The 23410-nt window shown below is 40.8% G+C and overlaps 2 protein-coding genes and 1 long non-coding RNA gene across 5 annotated transcripts in view; 1 reads left to right on the plus strand and 2 right to left on the minus strand.

Annotated features, from left to right (window-relative positions):
• Positions 1 to 15373, minus strand: part of LOC132889152 (uncharacterized) — a 54124-nt gene extending 38751 nt beyond the window's left edge. The window contains exon 1 of the long non-coding RNA XR_009655012.1: positions 15095 to 15373. This is a non-coding gene — a long non-coding RNA (uncharacterized LOC132889152). The remainder of the gene's footprint in view (positions 1 to 15094) is intronic.
• LOC132888510 (uncharacterized) lies at positions 6224 to 7318 on the plus strand. The gene is made up of 2 exons (XM_060924534.1): positions 6224 to 6543; positions 6665 to 7318. Exons 1-2 carry the CDS (start codon positions 6262 to 6264, stop codon positions 7316 to 7318), a joined length of 936 nt encoding a protein of 311 aa, XP_060780517.1. The 5' UTR covers positions 6224 to 6261.
• Positions 15374 to 17006: 1633 nt separating the features above from the next.
• anapc1 (anaphase promoting complex subunit 1) overlaps positions 17007 to 23410 on the minus strand; it is a 93989-nt gene continuing 87585 nt past the window's right edge. For all 3 annotated transcript variants that reach the window (XM_060925375.1, XM_060925376.1, XM_060925374.1), the window contains 3 exons: positions 20858 to 21062; positions 18920 to 19054; positions 17007 to 17393 (listed from right to left, as the gene is read on the minus strand). In XM_060925375.1, the coding sequence (XP_060781358.1) occupies positions 17248 to 17393; positions 18920 to 19054; positions 20858 to 21062 (486 nt within the window). In that variant the 3' untranslated portion in view covers positions 17007 to 17247. The remainder of the gene's footprint in view (positions 17394 to 18919; positions 19055 to 20857; positions 21063 to 23410) is intronic.

A 23410-nucleotide genomic window follows, 5' to 3' on the forward strand; every position in this document is an offset into this window, starting at 1 on the left:
AATTCCATATATGTTGCTTACGTTATTTCATAGTTTTGATGTCTTCAGTGTTGTTCTACAAAGTAGAAAATACAAAATATAGAACAACCTATGAATGAGTAGGGGCGTGTATACTTTTGACTGGAACTGTATATTCAGTTATACTGACAAAATATAGAGAGAATTGATATACAGTTCTGCTGCAGTCTGAAACAGAGTTGCAACAATTTTCAGCATATAGAAGAAGTCCATGATTTGACTGTTAATAAAGCAATGATTCAAATTATAGGTGTACAGTATTAGGCAATTCACGAGTAATAACAGAATTTACCAGGAGCATTTTATATGAGGTTTACAGTCGAGTTACTCTTTAAATAAAACATGAGTGGCTTCTCTGTTCCTTTTAAAATGTTCTAATATCAGATATTGAAACTGTTTTCACATCTGAAATTTCATCAGTGACACATGATAGAAAACCAGCCCTACTGCTCACCAAGCACGTACACACACACACACAGACAGAGAGAGAGAGAGAGAGAGAGAGAGAGAGAGATGGCTCACACAAAAGGTCCTGATGACAAAAGTCCAAAGACACGGCCTAAGCCGTTGTGAACTTCCTGTAACGAATAGAACAAAAAGCTCTGAAGAAGTGAGTGAGGCTAAAAATAAAAAGTCGACACTTCATAAAACCCACAGAAGGTGGTCACCTTTTCAAGGCATGGATGGGATTACAGAATCTTTAGCGTCAGCAAATCCTGCTTGTCCAGCATCTTCTCATCACTCCTCTCACACCAACTGCTGAAAAGACTTGCACAGCAGAGCTTTACAGGCAAACCCTATGGCACACCGCCTCAGCTGTGGTAGAGGATAAAGAGACTACAACTGGGGAAATGGGGAAACTAAAATGTAGTTTAAATATTTCAATAATATTGGCTGGCATTGAGTGAGAGATCAGATATATTCCGTTCAACTAGTGTGATATTGAACGAGTCAAAGACGAGTAGCTGAAATGGAATATATCTGATATACCACAAAAAAGCCAGCCAATATTATTATTATACATGCACATTCCTTTAGGGTATTCAACACATCTTTCTCTTTCAAAATTCTCTCAAAATCTTCCATATTTAACAAAGCAAACCTGGCAGCCATGTTTGTTTACAAATTGCCGAGCCCATTAAAAAAGATCCCCAATTATTTTGGCTCATCTATTCTATTAGAATCTAATAATCTACTGTAAAGTGTATTAATGGGATGCAACATCACTCCCTGTTACAGATGAGAGCCCAGGAATTAAATGTAATAAAAACAAACTGTTTGTAATTGTAGGCATTGTATTTAAAACTGTATGGATGTGCCAGAAACCAACATAAAACCATACAGAGCATTCTCAGTCAAAAGGGATTAATGATCCAAAAGTGGAGTCTGGTCCATTAACACAAGAACTTATTGCCATGTTTGTGTTCAGCAAACAAGCAAGTTATTAAAACCAAGAAGTACACTCAAAAGAAGTGGATATAGAACCCACTCAATGAGATAGATCCTTACACGTTAACAAAGAAAGGATTTTTCTTATGGGTTGGAAAATGATCCATCCGTTGAGTTCCCCGACATCTTAAACTACCTGGTGCTGCAGACATCATTCAACATGGACACACAGATGAAAACCTGGAAGAGCATGGAGGTGTACAACTTTTTATACGTAGCTGGGTTAAAGATCTGGGGATCAGGACACTACAAGATAGACGGCAGTAGATGGATCCAAGTACAGGAAGAGTGTTTATTAGCAGGTGTGATATTTACAAAAACGAAACAAACGAAAGCAAAGCAGAATCATAATGCAGAGTATTCAAACAGTGTTCTAAACATGACTAGAAACAAACGTGACAGTGGTAATGATAATACTTTGCAAAGCGTCTGTGAAAACAGCGTCCATATCTATGCATGGTGATTTTGCTCAAATCAGTATCAGGTGTTTCCCATAACGACCGGGTCCCAAGAACATGCACAACATGCTCCGTGAGTGACCGTGGCCACTCAAGCTGCACCAGACTCAAGTGTGCGAAGGCACGACAGGAAGTTTGCGTGCTGTGTGACCACAACTTTTAGCTCACGTGTATATTGTCATACACTGCCACCAAAATGCCTCATTTTCATCAATAACCCATCGCAAAGCATCACGAGCTGTAGTGTGACCGTAGCTTAATGAAGCAGATGTGACGTCGGATGCAACCCAACAATTGTACCCTACTACAAGTAAAAATTAGCTTCAACTTGGGGGGGGAGGGATTCACAGCCTACTAGATGGTACTTCACACAGTGATTGAGAAACACTGTTGTAAATCATATTCAACGTTCACTCTCCGTTGGGTAGAGTGACGTAATACACATAGGATAAGCGATATGCTAACAATATTGCATACTATCAAACCAAATGAATGAAACCCGCTAGAAGGGAATAGAATCCATGTTTTTATTCCATCAAAAAAAGTGTCCTGTATGTATAATAATGGTGGATACATGATGCGCAGATCTTTTTACTATGGTAAGACATGCTAAGCCATTCACACTTTCCAAATCATCCACACATTTTGGGGTTTAAGCTTTAGGACACTAGGAAGTAATCTAGATGCTCTAATAGCAGTAGATGTACAGGGGGGAAAAAAGCCCTCGTTTGTACCATTAGGTAAAAAAAACGAGAAGCAGTATGGAACTATATGTCCAGCAGATAGCTGTGGGACGTTTTGGTGAGTGGAAACACCCATGTGGTGGATGGATTTTTTTTTTTTTACATGGAAAATTCCATTTAACAATAAGATCCACGCAGCATGTCAAACCATACTATAGGTTACTATTCTCAAAGCAGTGAATTCGCATTTCAGGCAAGTATGACAGTCAAAAAACACACACCAGGGTACCTTACTCTTCCTCCTTCTTCTACTAAACCCTGTGAGAAAGAAATGCAGGTGTTTTCTCACTGGATCAGTCTTCTTGGAGGAATGACACACACAAAAACACCAATCAATATTCTCTTGTTACACGCATTCTCTGGGGAATGGGAAACCCTAGAGGGGCTCATCATGAATTCCAGTCAGCGCCTCACAAACACAAAGTCTCTCTCTGCTACAGAGCACCTCTAAGGACTATCAATATTCATTAAATGCCACCTATAATGACTTACACTTTTCCCACACGGAGGTCACAGGGAAGTGTCACCCTCATAGGGCACATTGATCAGTAAGTCCAGGGTTCATTTGTTGCAGGCTATTAGGATGGAATGACTCGGCAGGTTTACAGGAGCTTACAAGAGACAACTTTGTCTGCATGAGTGACAACAGAATGATTGGACACAGTAAATATGAAACACTACTGAGAAGACACATGTTCAGAACTAGATCTCGGGGCCTTGAAAGACAGGCTAACATCTTTTTATGGGTTTCTTATACTGTGAATAATCAAAGGCATTTTTCATGACAAAAAATAAAACAGATTAATGATAATTACGCTCAAGACGCAAAGCCAAAATGTTGACCTTTCTCCCTGCTGGTAATGTGACTGATGTTAAGATGTTGGTGAAATTCTGAGAAACGTGTAAACTGCTAGCTTTAAAGTTTTACATAGTAGGCTGTGTTTTAGTTCATCACAAAATTTAGTATAGCACAATATTCACAATAATATTGAAAATGAGGCACCATAATTAAAAAAGATGGCACTTAAGGGATAAGGTCACTGGCGGCTCGTTAATAGGGGCGATTTGGGCGATGCACTCCCAAACAGGGAGGGAGATTTTTTTTTTATCTACTCCTACTACAACGGCAACAGTAATGTCATTGTCCAATCAGGCTAAGGTTGCGCCTGGTGTAGCCACGCCCTTTTGGGGCGATTTCTGTCAGGTTCAGATTTCCCCAAAATCTCCCATTGACAGTAATGGTACGTACGTTTTTTTCGAAAATCATGCTCCCAATGCATTTTCTATTAGGTTTTATGTGCTCGCACAAGCAGCGTGCTTACGTCATACGCCTGTTGCGCCGCGCAAGTGTTACCAGATTGGGCGGTTTTAAGTGCATTTTGGCGGGTTTTGAACATAATTTTGGGCTGGAAAACGCAACTTGCGCGGGAAATGTGTGAACATTCTATGAAGATGGCGGCGAGTGTTGAGTGCAACAATACGATAGCGTCTCTGAAAGAAGTTCCCTTTAATTGTCGTACTAATGAGGAGAAAACGGCAATCAAACAGCTAGGACCTCCTAGACCGAATTTAAACATCAAGCAAGTGTCTATGAAGGGGGAGAAGACCTACTCAAGAGGTTTTAACAAGAACTGGTACCACCGGAAAACTTGGCTAGCTGGCTGTAATGTAGTCAATGCTCTTTTTTGCTACCCTTGCGTTCTCTTCCACCCTGGAAGTAGCACAGCAGACGGTACAGTGATATCTGATATTTGAATTTACTAGGCAAAAGTTTTTGTGTGTGTATTACCAATGGCAGTTTAACATTGCCATGTTTTTGTTTTACCAGTGGTAGTTTAACATTGCCATGCTTGGAATATTTCAGTAGCCTCAAGTTCTCTCTGACTTGGTGTAAATTAAGCATATTTTCAGTTTTTATATATTGTACAGTATGTGTTCATTGGAGCCAGCAGCACCTTACCTTTTTTCCAACTTGTTAAGCCAAGTTGCACTGACTACAAAACCTTGCGTAACCTTGTGTGTATATAGCTAAATAACTAAAGCCTTTTGTGTTCATTGACATGCTTGTAATACTTTAAATTTCCTTTTAAGGCATGGCTTTCTGGAGGAATTCTTGGGGAAAAAACTGCAGAATTTATTTAGAATTATTATTTGTTGTTAAAATGGTGCAATTCCATATTAAAAAAACCCACATAATTAAGCTGCACATGTTTGTTTGATGGTTATGCTTTTCTTCATCTTTTTCAAAACTTAAATAAACACTTGTTTTGGATTTATATCCTGCCACTTTAATTGCATTCTTTAGAATGAAGAAATTAGAATATGTTTATAATTAAGAATTTGTGTCTACTTATTATAGAATACTGGAAAAAATATGAGAAAATAAATGAGTAATGTAATATTAATTGATTGTGATGCCAAATGTTTTGAAGGCTTCACAATGAATCTTCCTTAGTTTTAGCCTGGCAAGCCAGACTAAATGTGAATATTTGCCACTCGTAGGCAAAAATATTTTTGGCCGCTAGGCGGGTGGGTCTAGTTTACTAGGCTACTAGTAAACTAAGGTAAGTGAGTGAGAGTGTAAACTAAGGTTTGCCACCTTTACAGTTTTTTTCAGTTGCTAACAAGCGTTCGTCCACTCATTTGGCACATTTTCAAAACTCTTCACACAATCACCACACTTTTGTGGCCATACCATTCAGACGTTTCATGACATTTTCACACAATTTGCAGTCAGTAAACACATTTCCTCATTGCTTACATTTTCATAACAGACAAGATATGCCTCTTAACAAAATGATAGACTATTTTTGTATTATTTACAATTGTTAACACACAACTTCCCAAAATAGCAAAAACAATATTCCAAACTATACATACAGCATAAATACACTTCCCTCAGCAATGATATCAGTTCAAAAACTATATATCTCAGCTGATTGACAAATATGTAATTGAATAATTGACAGCAGATATTTATTGGGTAAATTGGACCAACCACAGCTGATCATAGTATGGCTCAAATGTAGACACTTACAAAAGGAGGCCTTTGTGGAGTAATGCTTGTAATGGAGTAAGCAGAAAGAGAATGCCTGGACGAGGAAGACTAAGAGTGAGGGGCCAAGGGAGAGGTGCAGGCCCAGGAAGGGATGCAGGAAGAGGGGTAGCTGCAGGAAGAAGGGCAGATGTTGCAAGAAGAGGTGCCGGTGCAGTGAGAGGTGCAGCCCCGGTAATAGGTGTGGGCCCAGTAAGAGGAGCAGGCCAGAGGAGAGGGCATGGTAGAGGGGTCAGGATGCGTGGTGGAGGCATTAGAAGAGCTGCACGAATGGTGGTGACTGATGAAATCCGTGCCACTGTCATTGACCATGTGGTAAATCATGGTCTGTCCCTAAGAGAGGCAGGTGAAAGGGTGCAGCCCAATGTGCCAAGGTCAACAGTTGCCAGTATTGTTCGCATATTTCAACAAACCAACAGGTATGTATTTACATGGATTGTGTCTATTTTCATTGGTAAATTACTGTATACAGTAAGTATTTGTGGTAATTGTGTTTTTACATACTGTATTTTCCCTTTACTGTATTTTACTGTAAAGGATGGAACGCCTTCCTCGCTCTGGGGGAAGAGGAAGGCTCCTGAACAATGACCAAGAGCTGGCCATTGTGGCAATGGTTGTTGCAAACAACGAAATCAGACTGCGCGAAATTCAGGCCAGAATTGTTGACGAAAATGAAGTGTTTGAGAACATCAACAGCATCAGTCTCACTACCATTGCACGCACACTATCAAAACACAGAGTGCGAATGAAGCAGCTCTACACTGTACCGTTCAATCGGAACAGTGATCGAGTGAAGGATCTACGAAGGCTGTATGTGCAGGTATACTGTATTTTCAATTCTATATTCAATTCTGTTTGCTGACCACTACTGTAATCATTACAATACAGTATGGTATACAATAATACTGTAATTTGACTTACGTAAATGAACTTTGTTTCAGAGAGTCATGGAATTGGAGGCCAACCAGGTCCCTCACGAATTTATCTTCATCGACGAGGCTGGCTTCAATGTGTCAAAAAGGCGTCGTCGCGGAAGAAATGTAATAGGAAAAAGGGCTACAGTTGATGTACCAGGGCAGAGGGGTGCCAACATCACTATGTGCGCAGCAATAGCACATACAGGCTTACTTCTGCACAGGTCTCAGGTCGGGCCTTACAACACAGAGCGCCTCATTGCATTCATGAATGACCTTCACCAGCAACTGGTTCCAAAACAATATGATGAGGGTGACAACATCAGCACCTTCGTGATCACGTGGGATAACGTTGCTTTCCACCACTCACAGGCAGTGACGGCATGGTTCAGGGACCACCAAAGATTTGTACGCCTCTTCCTTCCACCATATTCACCATTCCTAAATCCGATAGAGGAATTCTTCTCGGCATGGAGGTGGAATGTGTATGACCATCGGCCACATGATCAAATGACCCTCCTGGATGCCATGGATGCTGGCTGTAGGGACATAACAGCGGAAGACTGCCAAGGCTGGATCCGGCGCTCAAAGCGTTTTTACCCTAGGTGTATTGCCTTGGAAGACATAAGATGTGATGTAGATGAAAACATGTGGCCAAACCCAGATGATAGAAGAGATTAGAGACGGATTTTTTTGCTGTATTGTTTGATTGTTTCTCTGCTTTACGTATCTGGGCATTTTTATTTGGAAGTATTGATCTTGTGTTATTTTTTTGTTTGTTTTTTTTCTGTTCTGTCACAGGATTTCAAATGTACCTACTGAAGTAGGTACTGTAAACAGTAAAGGAAAAAAATCTATTTGCTTTTTACTGAAATTCTTTTGAATGTAACTATTACATGTCAACATACAAGATATTTGGGGTAAAACAGTGGATTGCATTTTTGCATGCAAATACAGTACATTTACGTAAAACTGAAACAGAAAAGTCTATGCACTTTTTGTAATGTCAACAATATCCAGTATTTTGAAACCTGGTGTACTTTGATAGACTCCATGTAACTTGTGAAGTGAAAACAAATGTTATTGTTTGACATAAGTATTTAATTTTGAGTCAGAATTCTTGTGTTTTGGGGAAGTTAGTATGTACAGAAAAAGATTTGCTCTATTTTGAAAAGAATCTTTGGTATATATTTAACAGTATGTGCTTTTGAGAAGAAAATTAACCATTTGGCCAATTGTGTGCCGTAGGTGTCAGTCTGTGTTAAGAGTTTAGAAAAAGTATCATAAGTATGGGTAAACGCTTGTTAGCAATTGAAAAAAACTGTAACTTGTTTAGTGTTGCCACCTAGTGGAGAGAAGAGATATTGTCTGTATTGATATCTGAATTTACCAGGCAAAAACAAGTTCGGCCAATTGATTTGCTACCTAGGCCAATTTACTTCAGTCCTGTGGACATTTACGGTCTGTGTAGACATAACGGGGGAAAATTGCCCCCCCTGAAAAAAAAATTCAGGAGCCGCCACTGGATAAGGTGCATCAGGCAGTAAACTTTATTTCACCCAGGACCTATTTGAGGAAAAATGTTTTCAGTAGGAAAGAGTCACCTGTAATCCAAAAGTTTTTATTTGATACATAATTCACAGGCAGACGTGACTTAAAGGTTAGAGATGCAGCCTTGGGCCTAAAGGGTTTGATTCCCAGGATTGGGAGGAAAATTCATGGCTGAAGTATTCTTGAGCAAGGCACCTAACTCCCAGGTGCTGTGTGTGCTTGTTGTACATTTCTCTGGATAAGAGTGTCTGCAATGTAAATGTCAAAATTTGTCACATTGCTTATTTTGTGTATTCTGCTAATAACTTGCCTTTAATAAATTTTCTGTATTATTAAATACATTTCATTATGTTTACTACATACCATGAGCCAGTCTGGAACTCACGTCACACATCTATAAAAGCTTTAGCCTCTGAAAAAAAAAAATCACAAACGCTAAACCTACAAAGCCCTATTCACCCTAGTTTGCATTGTGTATCGTGTATGCTGCCACCTTGTGGACAAAAATGATAAAGATAGTGCAGCAAACTTTAAAGTGCACATCTTCGGTAAATTCAGGAGCAAGATCAATGTAATTCTCCTATTTTATATTAAACTTTGGTCAAATATCTGTCACATTTTGCATTTTGTGCAATTTTTTTTACCTTGCGCAATACCAGAAAAATTCATTTGAAATCGAGCCATTTGAGGCGAATTGGTTCACCTCTGAAAAAACTTGGCATTTGGATTTCCTGGGAAACATGGATTTTCATGACATCGCATGCAGGACGCCTCCCTCTGAATTCTACGTCAGCGCTGGTTTGTTTATGAGGAAACGACCTGGTGGTTTTCTGCAAATTTCTTCAACGGAATTATTAAAATGGTTAACAGATGTATCTTAGGAAGGTGTAGCAACGCCAATCATGATGGGATTAGTACTCATCGTTTTCCAAAAGACCGGACAATGAGAGAGAAATGGGAGCGCTTGGTCTACACAGGCTGTGCACTGAAACCGTGCAAGCTCTTGCAGCCTGCTGGCGCTTCCGCAGGTAACGTCACAAACCTGGCTCCAGACTCCCTTGGGATTTTTCCAGACGGGTTTTGTTATTTTATTTTTTTCTGCTGTAGACAGATGGCCTTCTGCAAAATTACCCTTCTGGATGAGTGTGTAAAAGGGACATACTTTCATATTTTAACAGTCCATTATTGGTACATCGAGGGTACCGTAAAATACCAAATAATAGCCGAGTTCCAATTAACCGCCGAGTTCCCTTTAACGGCCGGGTGTACGCGTGTGTTGTGACAAATAAAGGCCGGTTCCGAATACTCGCCGGGGTCTAAAAAAAAAAAAAAAAGCGTCCGAACGTTCTATCTAGAATCTTGAGGCCCAGCACTTTTCTGGTTTTCTGGGGTTTAAACGATTTTGCATTGCATAGTTTTCTACCGAAACAATATGAATGAATGAATGAATGAATGAATGAAATTATTTCTATAATACTGTTTACAACATTTTGTTACGTGATAATAAACATGCCATTTCAATGTTATAATCTTGGTCTACCGTAATATTTCTTGAGAAATGCAACTCCGTAACTTTTGACAGATGTCTTAGCCACCCCTTTGGGTATACCCAACGAAAGCCAGCGTGTGTGGTGACATTGAGGACTGCGGGTTTCCAAGGTTGGACTGCTGCTTCTGTTAAACGACCTAAATTGCCGAATGCATGCGTCAAAGCACACACTGAGTTTTATTAAAGACCTTATACCATTTCACTTGCCCTTACCCATTCGGATCTGGAAGACGCTTTACAAAAAAGGTGAGAGCGTTCTAACATGCATTTCAGTCTGCTCGCGGCCAATCTAATCCAAGGGGCCTTTTCAACAAGTAATCTGTCGTGCAAGTTGGGCAGAAGCACGCGTCAGGCAGGCAACATGTAGGCCTACAAGTCAGTAACCTATTCAACTAACTTTCATCCGAACTTTAAGTTTTCTACGGGGTCGAGCCACCGTACCAACTCACTCGGGGAATAGGCTCATATCGGCCAAATAGGGAGACGTCTTGGAGAGAAACGTGATGCAAGATGACAGTATGTAGCCACTGCAGGTCACTTATTTTTCAGCATAAGAAAAAACCCTTTGGTTTGACACTTCGCACCCTAATTATGTTGCTTCAACGTCGCGCCCTCCATGCAATTTCAGATTGACAGACATCGCGAAGCGCAAAGGGTGGAGGCTGCATGGGTGAGGGTGATAGCAAGTGACCATAACTTTGCAGAGTAATTAAATCACAGTGCTGCGCACAGACAATGGTGTGGTTTCTTGATTATTTTGTAAAGCATGCGCTTAACTAGTCATTAACAGGAAAAGGTGTGTGAGTTATCCTTTATCCACCCCGACTGTGCCATGCGAAGATGCATTCTGCGTCTTCAAAATTCCCCGAAGTCGGCACCGTGCTATCTGTAATCTAACTCTAAACAAACTGTAAGTTATACTGGTTAAAAGTAGGCCTATCTGAGAATGATTTTTTCCCCGTTTTGAGGTAGATTTTGGGGAAGGTGTTTGTGAAGAAGGAATTAATCGCCTGTTCCAAATAGCCGCCTAGTCTCTAATACGCGCCGGGTCTCTTACGTGATTGAGACAAATAATCGCCCGGGCTATTATTTGGTATTTTACGGTATTTATACTTGATGGAGCCCATCCCTCTCCAAGCTTGATCAATGGACAATTTAGAGTAGCCAGTTACCCTAACTGCATGTCTTTGGACTGTGAGGGAAACCAGAGCACCCAGAGGAAACCCGCACAGACACAGGAAGAACACGCAAAGCCCACACAGAAAGGCTCCCCATCGGCCATGAGGTTCCTACCGAGAACCTTCTTGCTGTGAAGTGACAGTGTTAACCACTGCGTTGCCCAACCCACTAGATACCAGAGTCTAAAATTTGCACATTAACAGCATAAATATGCTGGAAGTGATACACCATTTCCTGCAATATGAAGTTCTCTTATTGTAGTTTGTAAAAAGGGTGTTACACCTCATCTCAACAAAATAACTGAGACACCAATAGCACTTAGCTAAACCACAATTTAGTACCATATACAGGTCTGGTTTGTTTTGAGATTTAAAAAAAAAAAAAAAAACCTAAACTAGCTACATTCATCCACTTTTCGTAATATATGTGCTGCCAAAACTATTAAAAATCTACACACCAAAAACTACTACGGTTTAACGATGTCTCAAATTGAACACGAAAGTTTTGTCACTAGTCATGGAAATTACCACGCAGTATCACCACAAGAAAAACAAACAAAAAACAATCCCTTTAAAATGGAAAAAGGCCAAATGCGTACAAACTGGTTTGCTTCTAATTATTGTCCACGGTGTAGTGGGAATTGTTGGTCGCTGCGGCGGCCTTTCATCAAATTTTAAACCGCAGCACCATCTGGTGGCTGACTGCCTTCTGCAGCCAGCAACCATTTTTAGTGTAAAAAGTGTCCAATGTTCCATGCTACACTTCCTGCGGTTTTAGTAGATGTACATCACCCAGGTATTAATAGTGCACCATGTCTCACTACTGTACAGACAACTCGCACTAATAGTAGGCTATGCAAAGTGCGCATCTGCTTTTACCATGAGGTTATTAGTAGGAAATGAATGATACCGAAGTTAAGTTGGTATTCACATTTCTAGCGCCAACAGCATGTAGAGAGCCTCCGAAATGGGTTGTATGTGCATAGTCCCTATTAACAGAGCACACACTCATGTCAACACTTCAACTTTTAGTTCATATTGGACTTTGAAGTGTTTTACCATCTCAGACGTTAAGCCGTTAATTAGTAAGCAACCGCCTGCAGTGTGTGTAAGACGACCGCCGCATGCAAACACCAGACCAAATTTAATTCAAGTTTTGTTTGTTGTTGTATATTGACTGCAATAACAAAAGGGCTGTGAACCACAAACCAACCTAAACTGTCATATGGTGTTTTGATTAGGCCCAGAGCACCCAGCGTTCACTATAGAGTAAGACTCTTCATTAACCCTGGGGTTCTCAAACATTTCACATGACAGCAAGCACTGATAAGTTTTAGACAAATAAGTGCGTTTGGAATCATACTGGAGTCACAGCTGTTTTACCAGTAACACTATTTATAACAGTAGATCAGGCCGACAAACATTTTTCCTAGTTTAATTAAAATTGCCATTACAGTCAAGCTGATATTGTTTACACTAGTTTTTCCAATCACTGAGGTTTATATTAGGAAATCATCAGCTTCAAAAAAGAAAGACAATAGAATGTTTGGCCATAATCAGATTAGAACCTGATACAAGAAATATTTATTCGTCACATGCATACTTCAAGCACAATGAAATTCATCCTCTGCATTTAACCCATCTGAAGCAGTGAACACATGCGCACACACTCAGAGCAGTGGGCAGCCACACCAGAGTGCCCGGGGAGCAGTCAGGGGTCAGGAACCTTGCAAGGGCACCTCAGCGTCAAGGCCAAGGCCGCCCCACGTCAACCTAACTGAATGTCTTTGGACTGTGGGGGAAACCGGAGCACCCGGAGGAAACCCACGCAGACACGGGGAGAACATGCAAACTCCATACAGAAAGGCCCTCGCCGGCCACAGGGTTCGAACCTGGAACCTTCTCACTGTGAGGCGACCGTGCTAACCACTACACCACCGTGCTGCCTAATTGAAGTGATTTAGTCTATTCAGTTAGGCTTTAGTTAAAATTAAGGCTACGAAATAACTAAAAGAATGAAAATAACAGATTGTGTTTATAATGGTGGTAGTTTATAATCTTCATTGGCATTACATCCTACAAAAAAAAAAAAGTAGTAATTTTTATTTGATAGGAGCCAAAAGGCTGTCCATGCAGTTCCCTAATTGTCCACCAGGTGTCACAAAAACCTAAGCTATAGTAAATCTTGCACATTGTATATTTAAAACATATGAACACTTATTCTAGTATTTTGATGACATTTTAAAAGGAATCTTGAACAGACAGCAAACAAAAATGGGGTTAATTTAACTTTATTTAAAAAAATCAAGGCGGCAACTTGATGTAAATCATCATCTGACTGAAAAAAATCCAAGTTGGTCCGATCAGCTGGTGACTGCTAAAATCCAAGGTTTGGCCTATGCATGGTTGTGTGATTACATTAGCTTTGATATGTATGGTTTCAACCTGAATACAGACACTAATTATATAGGTAACCTGTTTGTTTTTTAGCTTCCCTATTGACAACTTGACAATTAAAAAAAAAAAAAAGTGAAACGTTTTAACTGCATTTCCATTGTGTTGTTTACTGGAAACAACTTGTCTATAATGTTGAATAGTGATCATTTATAGACTTCATTAAAAATCTATCAACACATACCAGCTGGCCAGTGTGCTGCACTAAAGGCTAGTAATTTCAAAACCATGCAAAAGAGAACAACAGACAGAACCCTCTTTCACAAATGTAACTTTGTGTCACTGTCACCGTTTCCTCTTCTGAGGCAGTCACTTAATTTACTGGAAACGAGACTCACCAAACTGACAGACAGCCCATCTTCACACCCAAGTACTCAAAGCATACAGTAATATTTACTTGCACTGTATATGCTTATTTACGTTTATTTATTATGTATGCTTATTATATGTTATTTATATAATGCTCATTTCCAGTCCACATTTTAAACCAGCACGAAAATGCCCAAAAGAGTACAACTCGGTTTTTATAATAATAATAATAATAATAATATCATCATCATCATCATCCTTCTATATCATGTATATAGCTTTTTGGAGGAGGGGAAAAACCCCCAGCTACATCATCTTGCCTGTTTATCCTGTTCCTTCTTTCAGTATGAACAATATGGGACATTTGACACTTATTTCTCATCTGCCAGGTTGAGGTGGCGCTGGAAATTACCCTCTAATTGACAGATTCATGAATGCAGTGCGCACACGGCTCAACTCAAACCACATGAATGGAGATAAGAGGAAGTCCCATGACACTGTTGTAGATTAAGTGAACAGCAAAGGGCAAAACAGATTTCAGGAGAAACAGACAACATGGAACTCAAATCATGAGCTGTTAAAGGTTGAGACATTTTGAAATGTGACACCCTTCACTATGGCCATGAAGTGGTGAATTCCAGCCATGAGGCGCTTCTTTTCTACCCGGATACAGAGACGCGCGTGCTTTCGAAACACACCCACGGACACGCCCCCTTCCCTTCCCTTCCCTATCTGTCGGCTTGGTGACGCAGAGAAATGAAAAGACTATGTGACTCAACAGTGTAACCACGCAGCGGATCCCCACTTATCATCGCACACTGCAGGGCCTTAAAATGGATTTGAACACCGGCTATAGAAAGTAGACTACAGGACACTAATCCATAAAGCAGTTTAGTGAAAACAACCTGGCACACACTGTAATAGACTAAAGAACACCAGCACGTCTAGTTCATTTCGTGGATAGTTTGACATCATTTGCATTTCCTCTCTAGTTGTATCTTTTTGAAATAGAAGGAAGAGGAAGTTAGATACACTCTCCTGCTGTGTTACCGCACAGTTCCTCTTATCATCATCATCACCCAATGAGAATAAAGTCACCTATTCTGTTCATTATTATTATTATTATTATTATTATTATACATATTTTAAAATACACAACAGTCATATCATTTTGCGAAGTTCGAACTGCACAGTATAGCCTATAATGATAAAAAGTGAGTGCCTGTGTGCATAAACTTGACTTAATTCTGAGAACTTTGGCACATGGAAATTATAGAGCAGCAGGATTGCTTAATTCAGAAAAAAAGAGCTGAAAGTTATAAAATTTAAAAATTGCATTATATATTATTATTGTTGTTTTTTTAAGCTCACAGAGAGGACAGTATGAGTTTAGTGTACAAATACTTGTTAACTTACCGAGTGGAGTACTGAGCCTCGGACTGGGACCTGAGCACTTCTGGACTAACAAGTATGAGCTTTACAAACTGCTCCTGCGCTTTGCAGGCAGCGAATAAATAACCTAACAACCTCTTCCTCTTTCTTTTTTAGTTTGAATTTGTTTCTTTCCCCCACAGCTCAGCTCAGCTCGTCGTAGACTTGACTCATTCATGGAGTGGAGTCTGTCCGGTGCGGCTGGGCCACGCCCACTTCTCCAGCGCGTCAGACTCCTCACAGATTCAAATCTTTCTGCTTGTCTGAATGGAGTTGAGCTCATAAACTCGCCCAGAACTCTCAAACACCACACCCTGTCAATATTACTCCTACTAGGTGAAGTTAAAACATACTAGAGGTAGATGAAAAGAGCTGTAATTGGTGGGAAAAGCGCCGAATGAATGAATGAATGAATGAATGAAAGTGTTTAGACTAGAGGAAGCGCATGCAGCTGCACACTGTTATGGGTGGTTCTGGTTCTGGCAACAAGGACAGGAAAAAGCTGAAAATGCACCTCGGATGAATATTAACCCCGATTTTCCATGGGACGTTTGGGATGGTGAGTTGTGAGGAAAAAAGAATTGGGGCGTGTTTGTAAGCCTGTTCACACACGTTCAAAAAGCAACAGAAAGAAGGGCGTGAAAACCAAATTCACTTCAGCTGAACAGAACTGCTGGAGTCACAGTTCAAACGCACTTCCTTTATCTGAAATAAATATCTACTGTGTAATTAAAACAAAGTATGTGCGAGCAAGTCCTAAGGAAGCCAAATACCCAAAATAGCATCAACTGTGAGAAATGTTAGTGACCTTTTAACATCAAATCCTCATTCACATTCCAGACCTCCTTTAGCTGCCTCACACCAAGTTCCTCCTTCTGATCATTGCACTAAGCAACCAAAAACCATCCTATTCTAGAACACCCAAAGGGGTATGAGGTTTTTGCAAGTTTTCATCAGAAATGAGAGTGCACATATAAAGTGTGCTTTTTTTTTTGACACCTCAGGAAACCAGGCTAAAGCTGCATCAGAAATATCTTTGCATTTTGTTTTAATGATAGGCTGTAGGTTGTGCTTTTTTATTCTAGTACTGCTGTTAAAAACAAAGCACTAACCAGAAATGCAAAAAAGAAAAAAAAAAACTGCTGCAGAAGATAGTTTTTAAATACAGCATGCCAGTGGTTACACTGTTCTTGCAGCATGACAGAGTGGCACAGCACATTACTGCTCAATTCAAGTAACTCAGAGTACACACTAATTAGCTCTGTCAGCTATAGAAAATGATAGTAACTAATGATGATGCCTTGCCACAATGCTGGCTTTGAGGTATAGAGATACTTTCTAAACAGACCCATGAGACTACTGCCCAGTCATTCCCTTAGTGTTGCTACACCACTTGCTGTTATACAGGAAACGCTGCTCTGACAGTTTGTATGCTTTTATCAGTGGTGAGCTGACAATGCAAAGACGCAAACCCTCACCAAGTTATTAAAGAACAAATGAAAAAAAACACAGTTCTCTTCTTACACAAAAAACAACATGGTCTAAAATAGCTTTGAACATGAACAGAACTTTCACTTCATCCCATAGTAGAGTGAGACTGCAGACACAACAGCCAGTTATCAGTATTCAAAGCACAGCGAGGCAAGCACTATTTTAAATGGAGAAATGTAGCTATGCAAATAGTGTGGAATGTGAGTGGGTGTGTTTGGCAATGTGCTTCCAGGCTGGGAAATGTTTTTCATTTGCACAGGAATGCTCTTGTTCATTTGCTCAGGAAGAACACTTGTTTTGTCAGTCATGGCAAATATTGAGAAAAATTAGAAGAGGAAAAGGAAAAAAAAACATGCATCATAAATATACATTTTGCTGTTTTTGTAAACAAAGAAAGTGTGAACCATTAAAAAAATCCTCATCTCAAATCATTTATTGACACCAGTATCACAGGTACAAACATTGATACAAATTATTTACATAACTGCAATGCAGCAGTGGTCAACCTTGAGCCTTAGGACCTACTAATTAAGCCAGGCCTTACCATGAAACCTGGGCCGTCTCTTGAATATCCAAGAAAGGATTTCATGTTAATTGAGTCTTGGAGTCTCCCTAGGAAGACATTTAAGTAAGGGAGAATATGAGGTTCATGACTTCTGGTGGTCAGAAGGAAAGTGTTGCGATATAGCAGAGCCACCATTGTGTAAGAGCAAAGGGCTGAGATGCAGCAAGCCTCGAACAGGAACACCCAACTGACTGAACTTCAACAGCAGCTCAGGGAAAGAGGAGCACCCTGAAAAAGACAAAACAAACAGAACAACATATGATAACATAGGAGTCAGAGACATAACAGATGGATAAGCGCCACTCTGATGCCATGTACACACGTAGCCGGGTATTTTTAAAACCGAACATTCTCCCCCCCCCGTTTATAAAAATGTTTTATCCACACCACCTCGTCTTCGAAAAAAATCCCTTCCACACATAACCGAACATCTGCGTTTTCAATCACATTCATAAGCATTCCAAACCTGTAGATGGCTATTTCCCCAAATCCTACCCCCTAATCACATCGCCTGTGCTCTTGGAGCAGTAGTTGGGCTTCTAAAATTAAACATGTAAATAGCACCTGCACAATAATTAACGCTTTCAAGGCACTACTCCGATCCATTACTCTTTAGCTAGCCGCACACTACGCCGATTTTCAGCGTACCGAGCCAACTGAAGTCGCGAGTCAGGCATAAAGACTAGTTTTCGATGGTACCGACTCATCTCACAGCCGATTCGAAAAACTAATCGGGAGCCAGACTGATCGGCGAGAGTCGCTAGCAATAGCCAATCATATCTTTCTCATATAACACGTGACATCATTAAACACAATTTCTAGTGCGAGAAATACGTGTTGGTAGCACCTGATGCAGGTATATACTGTAATTCCATAGACTGAAGCTTTATCCATAGACACAGTGGGCTGGAAAGCCACTCTGCTCAAGTTGTGTGGCTGAATTCCAAATCGCTTTAACTCCCCTATATAAGTGCACTATTTAAGGTTGGGAATAATAGCTCATGCAGCCTAGATAGTGCGCTACATATTCCGTGTTGTGTCATTTGTAATTCAGCCTGTAGCATCTTCAAGTGTTGGATTTAACAGTAACTATATCCAATAGCCAATCACAAAGCTATTAAGTTGTCACGTGTCGCTTCAATCGCGACTGCACTCGTCAACAGTCGGGGGATATGTGCGTGCCCTGTCGGGAGTCGGCTCTGAAATGGGTCGGTTCGGTACCGTGTGGATCGCCGTGGTGTGCGGCTAGCTCAAGTCCATGCTTAATCTGGCTTCTGCAGTAAACAAAGGTCGCACGTTTGACGTCAGGGCAGATTTGTTGTCATTTTTTTGGCGCAGATTGTGACGTTCTAAAACGCAAAACTCCGGTTATCTCTGTCTACACGAAAAGGCATACACGGAGTTTTCAAAAATCTTCACTTTGCCCGGAGTTTTTTAAAATATTCGTTTTTGATGTGTTTTCATGTGGATGACAGGCCAAAACGTAGAAAAATATCTTCGATTTAGCAGATACCCGGCTACGTGTGGACGGGGTCTCAGACACTTTGTATGATCGTACTGCCTACTTTTTCTTCTGGAAATGTGCTAAAAGAATTAGTGTGTTGCATCAACACTGCAAATTCAATAAAACCAAGACAAGCACAGACTGACATATCTCACTGGAGAAATTAGAAGTCTCTCACATTCATACATTGCATTTTTTTTTCAATTATACAAACAGATAACAGAGATGACCAGAAGCATTATCTTTTTACCTTCAAGGTCTGTTGTTGCCATCTTCCTGAAGCTAGGAATTGAGTGATAGACCAAGAAGCAGGCTAGAATGCTGGTGTCTGTATCATCACTGGTAGGCAGCCTGCTAATGTACTCCTGTAGCACATGTCTGTTGTCTGTGTATGAAAGATAAAGGTCAGAGAAAAAGAGCGTTATCACAATAATGCTGATTCAAAATATGCTTGCTTCCATTCATATCAGATGTTTTTGATTTCTAAGAAAGAGACTTTTCTTTGGCATGTCACTTGCTAAGAACTGTTATTACACACTGCTTGAAAATACCCTCTGTGGTACTTGCAAGCATCTGAACTTTCAGTTCCTTTTATATGCAAGCAAAAAGATTCACAAGGAATACCACATTTTAGGACATGCATTTTCACAGCACTGGAAGCTGTTAACAAATGCATCAGATTTGACAGAGAGGCTGAAAACAGAAGAATGTAAAGCGCCAAGCAAATCTTTATTATTATTATTATGGTTCCTGCCTTAGGTGGCCTTTAGTTTGTTTCCATAAAAATAAGGACTAAATATTCAGTGTGATTTTTACAAGCAAAGAGGAGGTAGAGTGCTTAAGTTTATGCCTATTTAAATACATAATGGCACTAAAAACTACTGCCTATTAACCACCAAGCAGGTGCAATCAGGTGTTCTTAAAATACTGAAAAGGCCAACTTCCCCTTCAAGAATCAAATAAAGATCCTGAAACTAGGGATGCTGCGATAACTGACTCAGCAGGAGTATGAACACATGTTGAATGGCATTTTTTAAATCAGTGTTTTACTGATAGCAATATCAAAATGAGTAGCTTGATTAGTAGTGATCAATCAGAGGCATCATACATCATGCTCCTTAGCTATGTTTCTAATTCTTCAGTTTACATAGTGGCCACGATGAGCATGTGTGAGTTTTCATTCATATAAATTACAAGACATGTTCTTTCCAGGGTGGCACGGTGGTGTAGTGGTTAGCGCTGTCGCCTCACAGCAAGAAGGTCCGGGTTCGAGCCCCGTGGCCGGCGAGGGCCTTTCTGTGTGGAGTTTGCATGTTCTCCCCGTGTCCGCGTGGGTTTCCTCCGGGTGCTCCGGTTTCCCCCACAGTCTAAAGACATGCAGGTTAGGTTAACTGGTGACTCTAAATTGACCGTAGGTGTGAATGTGAGTGTGAACGGTTGTCTGTGTCTATGTGTCAGCCCTGTGATGACCTGGCGACTTGTCCAGGGTGTACCCCGCCTTTCGCCCGTAGTCAGCTGGGATAGGCTCCAGCTTGCCTGTGACCCTGGAGAACAGGATAAAGCGGCTACAGATAATGAGATGAGATGAGATGAGATGTTCTTTCCAAGGTTAGCTACACAAGTTACCTTGGCTCGAGAAAGGTCAAAAGTGTACGTTTTGCTTCATTTCGGAAAAATGTTTCTGTACAGCAATAAGTTCTTTTTTTTCCATCTTCATTGTGTCACAATACCGCTTTGTCAATGATTCACTGTGGCTGATTACCAAGAACAATATACTGGGTAAGGGCTGTTATAATACTGTTTATAAAGTTTGTACTGAATGCTGGTGTTTTGCTCAGTATTGTCTGTTGACATTTTATCTTGTGAGCCAGTTTGCAGCAGAATTGGTTACTGTGATGTGCTGCTAGCAATAAGCTTTATGCTTAAGACAGTTTATCAGATGCTTTTGTTTCCTCCAAGTGATATGTTCACAGAGAACATTTTGCACTCTGCTTTACTTTGCTTGCCATCATTTATAGTGAAATACACTCTGATAATTTGCATTTTGTGTCATTTTTTCATATAGTGCCATGCCACACACTAGGCTAACGTCATATGTTTATGAGTAAATGTGTACAGTATCAGACCGATAGTAGTATCGGTATCATTGCATCTCTTCCTGAAATCATTCAGCATGGCCTTTTCTTACCACAAAGCCAGCGATCTAGGGCCTGGTCAGCTGAGCTCTTCATGACGGGGAGGAACTCGGAACTTAGCAGCAGACCACGGCTTTGCCTGCGCGTGTCCCTCAGTCTCTGCTGTAATATTCCACTCTCACAGAGCTCCAGCACGAGCTTCATCTGCCACAGAGAGAACGTCTCACTCAGCTCACCCTGCTCCAGAGCCTTCACAACCTTCAAAGGCACACCAACACACACAAGCACACAGCACGTTAGGTTCAAAATGAACAGTTGTAAAAAGTGAAGCTGTACTAAAAGTTATTATTATTTTACTTTAAGAAAAAAAATACAAGCCTAATTGTACCTAATACAAACAAACACTGCTAAGTTCCATTACCATAAACCACACTCTTGGTTGCAGTGCTGCTGTGTTGGTCTTTAACACAGAAAAAATGTATTTCAATGGAGTCAAAAAATGACTACAATTTTCCTGTTCTTCCTGTTCTGTTCTTTGCACAACAGAAGACAATGCTCTGATTAGTGAGTGCAACTTCAAGTACTAAAGGGGACAAACATCTCATCTAATCTCATTATCTCTAGCCGCTTTATCCTTCTACAGGGTCGCAGGCAAGCTGGAGCCTATCCCAGCTGACTACGGGCGAAAGGCGGGGTACACCCTGGACAAGTCGCCAGGTCATCACAGGGCTGACACATAGACACAGACAACCATTCACACCTACGGTCAATTTAGAGTCACCAGTTAACCTAACCTGCATGTCTTTGGACTGTGGGGGAAACCGGAGCACCCGGAGGAAACCCACGTGGACATGGAGAGAACATGCAAACTCCACACAGAAAGGCCCTCGCCGGCCACAGGGCTCGAACCTGGACCTTCTTGCTGTGAGGCGACAGCACTGACCACTACACCACCGTGCCGCCCGGGGACAAACATATTGTGAAAAATTAACTTATTTTCCAGTGCTTGTGCACATACGTTTTGGTATCTGGAGTGCCTATTAAGCCACAAAATCTAAACTAAGACACTCCAGCCAGTTTCTTTTGGGTTGCCTAGATCAGAAAATGAGATGGTATATAGCTTATATGTTAGCCCTGCAGTGAGTACTATAGTTTGTCTGTTGTGTTATGGAAAAGTATTGTAAAGGAAACGAACAATGTCACTTAAAACCCAAGGTTTAAAAGTGAGTTTAAAATGACCAATTCTGAAACAGCCATCTGTAATCTTGTTTGTGACACTGATTTGGTGTCCATGCCTTCATTTTCCTGTTCTGAGTCAGGTTCATACATATAAAGCAGCAGTCTTGGTGCAGAAGCCACTGCTTACTTCTCAGAGTTTAGCTGCAATTCCACAAGTGTTGGCAAAGGGGTGTGGCTAACAGTTCTCGTTTAAAGATGTTAGGCAATCAGAGATCAGTTCTCGTTTAAAGATGTTAGGCAATCAGAGATAAGCTATTTCCATATTTGTAAATGTTTTGTATATACTTATATTTGTCTTGCCCTTTATATAGTAACCTAATAAACAGCATACTGGCATAGTTGGCCTAGTGGTAGCATGTCTGCCTCTCGATCGGGAGATCGCGAGTTCTACTCACGGTCGGGTCATACCAAAGACCATCATAAAAATGGTACCTACTGCCGTCTGGCAAGGCACGCTGCAATACAGATGCAAGTGGGGAGTCAAACTCTCGTGGTTACCAGAGGACTAGCCCCCCCACTGTAACCCTAGCTATGTAATAGGCGAGAGGCCGAGGTCTACGAAAACGGAGATCGGCACTGCCCTATGCACCACATGGCGTGGGAAGGACTTTGATTTGATTTGAATAAACAGCAAGAAATTGGATAGATAAATATAAAACCTAATTTAGCATTTACCAATGTTGATTTTGGGTACTTATTGTACTTTCTATTTGAGACAGTATTCTGGAACCTGTACATGAGCAACGTCAAAGACAATAAGCAGAATGACTGGGTAAAAGGCACCACTGGCTATGACTGGCTCTTCTGTGCGAAGCCTCTCAGGAAGCAGCTCTTAGTGTCATGCAGGCAGTGTCATACGACTAGTCTCACCACAACTTGGCCACTGATGAAAGAATAATAGCCACAAAGTCTAGAACTGAGGATTTTGGGAGTGATGAAGCCAGCAGAGTGTCTGAGCCAGCAGAGGCTGGAGCTGTCAGTGAAGTGTCACAGGTGCCAGAGAAGAGGCCATGCTATCCAGTGACTACCATGGACACCGTGACCTCTGCCAAAGAGACAAAGTCATGGCTGAGAGAAGACCCTCAGCCTCCAAAGGAAGACGTATGGCAGGACTATTTACAAATGCAGGTCATGTGATGTGTCCCTGTTTATTATGGCGGACCGTCTTTGTTTCAAATCAAGTCAGAGTATTCAGGGTTTTGGGGTTTTTTTGCACTTTTGTTCATGTTTTGCATTTACTAGTTTATATTTTGCACTTTCATAGTTATTAATAGTTATTTTGCCTCCTAAAATCCAATCCCACATCCATGTCTTAGGAGACACATTTTGTTACTGAGAGTTTCATGCCATTGCCATTTATTTCATTT

This window comes from Neoarius graeffei, chromosome 7, assembly GCF_027579695.1.
Source record: "Neoarius graeffei isolate fNeoGra1 chromosome 7, fNeoGra1.pri, whole genome shotgun sequence".
NCBI classification, from domain to species: Eukaryota; Metazoa; Chordata; class Actinopteri; order Siluriformes; family Ariidae; genus Neoarius; species Neoarius graeffei.

Bases quoted from the DNA above. Each gene is read 5' to 3' on its own strand.
- LOC132888510 (XM_060924534.1), top strand. From the start codon at position 6,262: ATGGAACGCCTTCCTCGCTCTGGGGGAAGAGGAAGGCTCCTGAACAAT. The intron at 6,544-6,664 runs GTATACTGTATT...ACTTTGTTTCAG, and splicing joins TACGAAGGCTGTATGTGCAG to AGAGTCATGGAATTGGAGGC.